The sequence below is a fragment of the Gossypium hirsutum genome, chromosome D10, assembly GCF_007990345.1.
Source record: "Gossypium hirsutum isolate 1008001.06 chromosome D10, Gossypium_hirsutum_v2.1, whole genome shotgun sequence".
Taxonomy (NCBI): domain Eukaryota; kingdom Viridiplantae; phylum Streptophyta; class Magnoliopsida; order Malvales; family Malvaceae; genus Gossypium; species Gossypium hirsutum.
The window spans coordinates 54,622,517-54,630,421 of record NC_053446.1 but is presented as its reverse complement, the minus strand read 5'-3'; the positions used below and the strand labels follow the sequence as shown (position 1 = coordinate 54,630,421).

Here is a 7,905-nt window from a genome sequence, read left to right as displayed (position 1 = left end):
TTTTTAAAATCTCAACTTGAATTCGTACGGGCATGAGATCAAAAGATGGTTGCCTAAGGCGGGCTGGGCCACTTGGGCATTGACAATAAAATTAATGACATTTTAAAATTTTAAAAAAATTAATTCAATAAAGCATTTTGATTTTTTTAAAAAATATATAATTACTTTGTAAAATTACATAACTATATATAAAACAAAGGTTTTGCTGTCGACATGTGTCCACCCTTTCAGTGTCCACCTCTTTTTCATCAGGGAAATGGTAATATTCCAATTTTAGTCCCTTTTACCTAAGTTTAAGATTTAATTTTCATTCTTTAAATTCTTGCATAATTTAGTATCTATATTTTATATGTTATTAGTTAGTCCAAAGAGCTAATATTTTTAACTACTTTGATTAATTTTTTACTGGATTTAAAAATATATATTATTCTAACAAAAAAATTTTGAGTTTAAATAAATTTATTTAAATTCGAAATTATTAACAAAATTTTTTGTTAGAATAATATTTTGACGCACTCTCTCACATTATAGAAAAGTGGTTAAATTTCAATTTTGGTCTTTCTATTATGTCAAAATTTGATATTTAATTTCTAACACGATTTGGTCTCTATATTTTTATAATGTTATTAATTAGTCCAAATAGTTAATACCATCAACCTTTTTATTGAAAAATCATGTGATTATATATAATTTGAATGCATTAAGAGTCTTAGAGGCATATAGAGATTAACATATGCCTTCCCATTTCTTTTAACCATTTGCGCTCCTCTCTTTTTTTTCTTTTTTTTATATCATAAAATAATGATCAAATTTTAATTTTGGCTCTTTATAAAATTAAGATTTAATTTATATGTTAATTTTAATTTATAAGATAGTGTAATATTTAGGCATTAAATTTTAATTTCCTAATCTAATTAATTTTTTTAAAAAAAATAAAGCTTGAATGTAATCATTGCAAATTATTTAATAATTCTCTCAGTTCTGAACTCTTTAAAGAATAAACAACTAAAATAATTAATTAAGTATAGATTTAATTAAAATTTATTGATTAAAATAGATAATTAAATGTGACACGTATACAATTACAAGTAATTATTAGTAAATTCAATTACGGGTAACTTTCCAAATACTTAAAAAAAAATTTATGTCAAGTGTTTACTTAAACGGCGTCGTTTATGAAGTTGTATTTTGTTAGGAAAGAAGCGAAGAAGAAAGATAAAATAATTTCAACACTCAGGTGGCTGGCTCGCTCATTCTCTCTCTCTCATTCTCTGCTGAGTTTTCTGAGATCTGAATCTAAAAGGAAACACCAAAATGCAGGATCCACCAAGTCTGAAGCCGAACCCGGATCCACCGATTCCCTCCAATGCATCATCCACCACCCCTTCTTTTCCCAACCCAACCACTTTCCGAGGCTCTTACCACAGGCGAGCCCAGTCTGAAGTTCAATTTCGGATCCCGGATGACTTGGATCTCGTTTCCGACCCTTTCGAAGGAATGGGATCCGAAGACGACTTGTTTTGCAGTTACATGGATATTGAGAAGCTAGGGGGATCATCTAAGGGAGCCGAAGAAGGAGGGGGTGCTACTGGCTCTTCAACTGCTGGATCCGCTCATAATCCCAAAGGAGATGAAATCAGTGGCGGGTCGGCGGGGATGGGGGAGAAGACTAATGAAGGTGGGAAAGGAAGGCATAGGTATAGTAATTCAGTTGATGGGTGCTCGCTAATGGAGTCCATTGAAGCTAAGAAAGCTATGGCTCCTGATAAGCTTGCTGAATTGTGGACTATTGACCCTAAGAGAGCCAAAAGGTTTGGAATTTACTTCTCTTTTTTCTTCCACTATTTCGGGCTTCTTTTTACAGCATTTGGTTTTGGGTACTCTTGCAATTGGTGAAGAAACTTTAAGCTTATAGCTTTTAATGGAAAGTTTGTGTTTTGGTTTTCGGTAGATTATTAGGGGAAGTTATTTATGAACGACATTGTAGTGCTAGTTTAAAAATTTTGTGTCTTTTTCTTTATTGTTGGTTGGTTATATATATTTAAATTTTCGTGGGTGTTATGATTATTTTGTTGAAATGTTCTTTTCTTTCTTTTCTTAATCTCAATGGTATCAAGTTGACTTTCTGTTCCTCTTGTTTTGGTTATAAATAGTGTCTTGGGCAATTTAGGAAGTGAATTAAGAAGTTGAAACTTGGAAATATATTTTTTAGGGGAGGGTGGAATTTGAAAGAAACTGAGTTACTAGGGTTCATGAAAAACATGCAATTCTATGTAACTAATAATTGGTGTCTATTATGAGTTTGAACTAATTTTAGGTACTCTTTTATGGATCATGCATGTTTCTTAGCTTTTTTCTCTGGTTTCGTGGACGTTTTGGTTGCATTGTTGACTATCCTTTTGTTAACAATTTACTTTTCTGAGCCTTGAAGAATGGAGTTTTGTTATTTTCGGAAGTTCTTAAAACCATTCGCTTCTTCTTTTTTTTAAATGAAAAATTCATGTGAATTGTAAGGCGTGTTCTATATATGGTTATTTGTTTTGTACCCTGATTAGGAGATTTCATAAATGCTTCCTGATCGAGGGCTGAATAGAATATTTGTATTAGTAAATTATACCTGAATTTCAATTATATATCTCTATCTCAAATTGCTAAAAACATTTTATGCTTGTCTAGGTATTTCAGCATACGAATGGTCTGTTACACCATTTAATATTGTAATACTAGGTCGTGGGTAGGAAAAATATTGTTTGAGTATCACTGGATATTTGTTTCATAACAAAATCCAGCAGTGATTAATCTGATTGCCGTATTCCTGACCGTAAACTAATTGATATTGCCACTTTTTCTCCTCCTAAATGATGTTTTTGAAAAGTTTTCTGATAGTTTTATCATATTCTTAAAACTTGATGGAAAGTTTTCATAACTTTTTTGTCAATCTATACCCTGCATGTCACTATATTTCATGCAGTACTAGTATGACATTACAACAAAATGACTAGTGGACGGACACATTTGGTCGCTGTTGGTTTCTAATAAGTTTGAGTTTTGGGCGAATGAGCTGTTCATTCCAAACTTTGGAATGCGAATAATGGATTTGAGAAGGTCACGTGATTGTGAATTTTTCTAGATTTAGAATGTTATAGCCTTTCTTCACTCATATTTGCTAGTGTTTGAGAGCCTCTAAACTCGAGTCTGTTATTTATATATTATTCAAAAAGTTTATATTGCCCTAAATGCACAAGCATTTGGTGAGGTGGCTGGGTTAGAGAAATTGTTCTCTTCACTCAACTTTTATTGGGAAATGGAAATTCTCTTCCATAGATTGACTGTCATTATTTGATGAGCTATGTGCTTCCATCCAAGTTTCTGCTGAGAACTTCATAACTTGTGTAGGATCATCGCAAATCGTCAGTCAGCTGCTCGCTCTAAAGAGAGAAAAGCCCGATATATATCTGAACTGGAGAGAAAGGTCCAAACACTTCAAACGGAAGCAACTACTCTTTCTGCGCAACTAACCCTTTTCCAGGTTTTTGTCAAACACTTGCCTTTCTCATTGCATAATTTTAGAGCTTGTTCATGGTGACCATTTGCATTCCTTCTGAGAATATCTGATCTACATATTAAACAATCAGTATTTTGCAGCTCTACTTTCTAGTGCATCAAAAGCTTTTTGCGATTGTGTTTTCAATTCTTCTTGATTCATACTTTTATTGTTTTACATGTTTATATGTGCTTGTAACTCTGTTAAAGGCACCTTAGTTTCTGAAATTGCCATTAATTTTGGATGTCTTTCATCTTGTGTTGCTTATGACTTTCTCTATTGATGATATGGAATATTTAATAGCCTTATTTCTTGTGTTCTATTCTAGAGAGATACAACAGGCTTGACTACTGAGAACACTGAGCTTAAGCTTCGGCTACAAGCTATGGAACAGCAGGCTCAGCTACGTGATGGTATGTTCTGTCCACAAACTAAATTAATTTAATTACCAAATTCTCTCCAAGATGGTATTCCTTCAAAAGTTTATACCTAGCTTGCCTAGGGACGTGTTTGTTCCCTACACAAAGTTGAGCAGTTTTTCTTACCATATATTGTCAATTTGTAGTCAATGACGAGAAACAAAACAAACTCGCATGGAACTCGTTACCCAGGGATGTGCATCCCATTCTAATTTGTAGTCAATTTAATCATATTTGTATCATGTCCCTGCACATAATTTTTTCTCATTTTCCTGTCTAACTACAGCTCTAAATGAAGCACTGAAGAAGGAAGTAGAGAGGCTCAAGATGGCTACCGGTGAAATGTCTACACCCACAGATAACTTTAACTTGGGAATGCACCATATACCATTCACCCAATCTTCTTTCTTTCCTCCCCAGCCACAGCAAGTTGAAACCCAGAATATGCAAATGCCACCATTTCATCCCTTGCAATCTAACATGTTGGCATCTAATCAGTCTATGGTAGCTGCCTCTGGCCCACATGCCTTTGCGGATATGATGCAACAGGATCCTCTTGGCCGATTGCAGGGGCTTGATATCAGTAGCAGAGATTCACACTTGGTGAAATCTGAAGGCCCTTCAATATCTGCTGGTGAAAGTAGTGGAACATTATGATACAAATTTTGCTGATCTACACCTTGCCCTGTCCTATTTGTTGGGTTGTTCATAGACTGACCTTGTTTGGGATTTTTAGTTTTTTTTTCTTTTTTTTTTCCGTAGCTTTGCTAGTTCTTCAGTCCTTTAAGATTCTTTCCTTGTGGCATTCAACTCAATTTTTTTGGAGCAATGATGTGGGAATAGAAGTATGATCGTAGGAGTAGATTAATGGAGCACCTCAAACCAGCTGCTCCCATTTCTATTGTCTGTTAAAGTATTGTTTAAAGTTGTATTGCTGGTGAATTTCTTCGAAATTTGTGTTTTTGTTTCGGTCGAGGACTCTCTCCCTCACAAGATGGATTTGTGCGCAACTTGAAATGTATCCGGCTATCGGATTGCAATGCCTTGAGTTTACCATTTCTTTTCTTTTTTCCTGGCTCGGTTGGACCTTAGCGTTATCTGCTGGTGCTTGGCTTTTTAATAATGTTATATGATTACTCGTGAATCCATCTCTGTGGTGATTTTACTCAGTTCTCAGATGCTAACAGTCAATAGACAACAACTTATCATCTTGAGTCCGAGCTCATGGGTTTTACATAAGCAAAACCTTCCCGGACTTACGGTGCTATTTAGACAACTGCTGAACTATTAGTTTCCTTTAAATTTTGCTTCTTTCTGCAATTTGTAGTTGTAGATATTGCTGAGCTGAAGACTGCAGCTAACTTAGCTGAAACCCTGAAACTTGATCTTCAGAATCCCTCCGGCATAGCTTAAGGTTGTTACAGCTGCTTTAGTCTTCGTTTCCTCTCATTTCACCCTTGTAAACTCACATTCGGCTATTTTTTTTTGTAACTAACCCAATTTAAGTGGTGTTTGGATGGGCAGTTGGGTGTGATACGGTGCGGTTAGCTTACTTTTTATCTCATACTACAATATCGTTACAATATTTAATCTTACCCCACCATTATTTTTATACTAACCGCAGGTAGACGCACCGCTCATCCAAACTAAGCCTTAATTAATTAATTACAAAAAATACCCAAATGAAAAAGTATACACAAAAATTACTTGAGATCCACAGTGTTTGCTGGTGCCCTATCACACTGACGGCACCCCCCTAATGATTAGCTTTTTTTAAAAAAAATTAGGGTGTCATCACTATATCAGGCAATATTAGTATATATTTTTTGCAATACCCGTGTGAAAAATACGGGTATTCATAGTAGAAAAAAAAAGACTTTTTAATAGAAAAATCTTTGTTGGTGTCGAAATTGACACGAACGGTCACCGTAAATGACACACCAGTGGCTATTGAGTACGATGGCTAAGATTTTCAATTGAAAAGAAGAGAAAGAAAAACAAAAAAAAAGACAGAAAAAAGAAAGAAAATAAATAAAAAAGGAAAGTTATGTGAATTTTAATGGGAATTTGAACAAACAAAAATAATAGCATTTAATTTTCATAACCGAAGATGTAAATTTAAAGGAAAAAAAAATATTTAATGGGAATTAAATGAGAATTTTGAAGTTGGTGACAACTTTTTAAAAATATATTTAAAGGAAAAAATATTTAATGAGAACTTTAATGGAAATTAAATATTTTAAAAAATACATTTATAGATATTACTCAAATTAATTCATTAATTACGAAAATAACTTAAGGAAAAAATTATGTACCTAAATGACCTTAAGTCTACAATGATTGTCGGTGTCGCTTGACACACCGGAGACATCGCTCCCTAATGATGACCCAATTATCGGCTTTTCTAAAAGGATAATTTTTTTTATACCACCACTGTGTCAGGTGACACTTCACATAGTTGTATTCATGGTGGAGAAAAAAAAGGAAAAAAATATTTTTAATAGGTGCCGCCTAACACTAAAGTGGTATCATGAAATTTTTTTAAAAAACTGATTTTTTTTGTGCGATTAGCACGCCAAGTGGAATTGGTGTCAAAAAAAAAATTTAAGGGTGCCATCAGTGTGTCAAACGGCGCTAGAAAGTTAAAAAAAATGATTTTTTTTGGGTTTTGCCAGTGTGTCAGGCGACACCAATATATTTAAAAAAAAGTTACCTGAAATAAGAAAAAAAAACCTAACAAAAATTATAGGGTGTTAGGGGTGGAAGGTCATGACTTCGTTTGGTGATCTGAATGGTGAGGTGGCGTGTTTAACCGTGGGGAACATCATATCTCTAACTGACGATGTGAAATGAAGATAAAAAAAAGCATAGTTCAAAGCTTTGGTCATTGTTTTAGAATATTTAGAGCCAACTATTAGGAGATCTGAATCATAGAACTCAACGATGAAGAGGAAACCTCTTCTGATGTCAAAATCGTTACAAAAGGCCACCACAAACAGCGACATCGATGGTTATTATTGAATACCATAGTTAGGGTTTTCAATTGAGAATAATAATGGAAAGAAAAGAAACAAAATAAAAAAAAATGAGAATGCGAAAAGAAAGAAAAAAGGAATAATAAAAAAAGGAAAGTTATGTGAATTTTAATGAGAATCAGATGAGAATTTTAATAAAAATTAAATGGGAATTTTAAAGTTGGTGACAATTTAAAAAAATTGAAGGAAAAAAAATATCTAATGGGAATTTAATGAAAATTAAATGTTAACAACTCACTTCCACTATATTTTTTTAAAAGTTGGTGACAACTTTTAAATAAATATTTAAAGGACAAAATATTTAATGGGAATTAAATGGGATTTTTAAAGTTTCTGATACTTTTTAAAAGTATATGTAAAGGAAAAAATATATGATGAGAATTAAATGAAAATTTTAAAATTGAAAACAACTTTTTCAAAAATTATTTAAAAGAAAAAAAATTAATGGGAATTTCATACTCCCTGTTTTTTTTATTTACTTTAAAAAGCCCTCAAGTTGAAAAATGGAAAACTAAATAATATTATTATATGCAATCAATGACTTCTCATAAATCTCTTAAATATTAATTTAAAATATTAAATTCTTTTCATATCTCTATTTTTCATACTTGCTACTCTCTTTTTCCTTCTCATTTTCGACTTTTTCTCTTCGATCCGTTTATATTTCTCTCATATCTCTTTTTTTTTCCACTCTCATTCCATCTAAGATTATTTGTGTTTAGTTATCCTTTAGTAAGTTTTTCAATCCATTCATGGTGGCACTGTAAGGCCAAGAAGATAAGAACCACTTTTATTTCTATTTTTTTTAATTTTTTTTATCTATTTCAACGGTTTATTTTTAGCTTTTTTTTTTCTGTTTCACCTTTGTTTTTTTTTAAATTCTCACAAATGTCGCTTAACACACCAG

General features: G+C 32.7%; 1 protein-coding gene across 1 annotated transcript; it reads left to right on the top strand.

Moving 5' to 3' along the window:
• Positions 1–1,175: 1,175 nt before the first annotated feature.
• Positions 1,176–5,016, top strand: LOC121222462 (transcription factor RF2b). The gene is made up of 4 exons (XM_041103292.1): positions 1,176–1,811; positions 3,397–3,529; positions 3,873–3,957; positions 4,250–5,016. The coding sequence occupies exons 1-4, from the start codon at positions 1,315–1,317 to the stop codon at positions 4,618–4,620; spliced, it is 1,086 nt and encodes a 361-aa protein (XP_040959226.1). The 5' UTR covers positions 1,176–1,314; the 3' UTR covers positions 4,621–5,016.
• Positions 5,017–7,905: the final 2,889 nt, after the last annotated feature.

What these genes read in the sequence shown, in the direction of transcription:
- LOC121222462 (XM_041103292.1), top strand. Translation starts at nt 1,315, where the DNA reads ATGCAGGATCCACCAAGTCTGAAGCCGAACCCGGATCCACCGATTCCC. An exon ending in CGCAACTAACCCTTTTCCAG is followed by an intron (nt 3,530 to 3,872) that starts GTTTTTGTCAAA and finishes GTTCTATTCTAG; the next exon opens with AGAGATACAACAGGCTTGAC. An exon ending in GCAGGCTCAGCTACGTGATG is followed by an intron (nt 3,958 to 4,249) that starts GTATGTTCTGTC and finishes GTCTAACTACAG; the next exon opens with CTCTAAATGAAGCACTGAAG.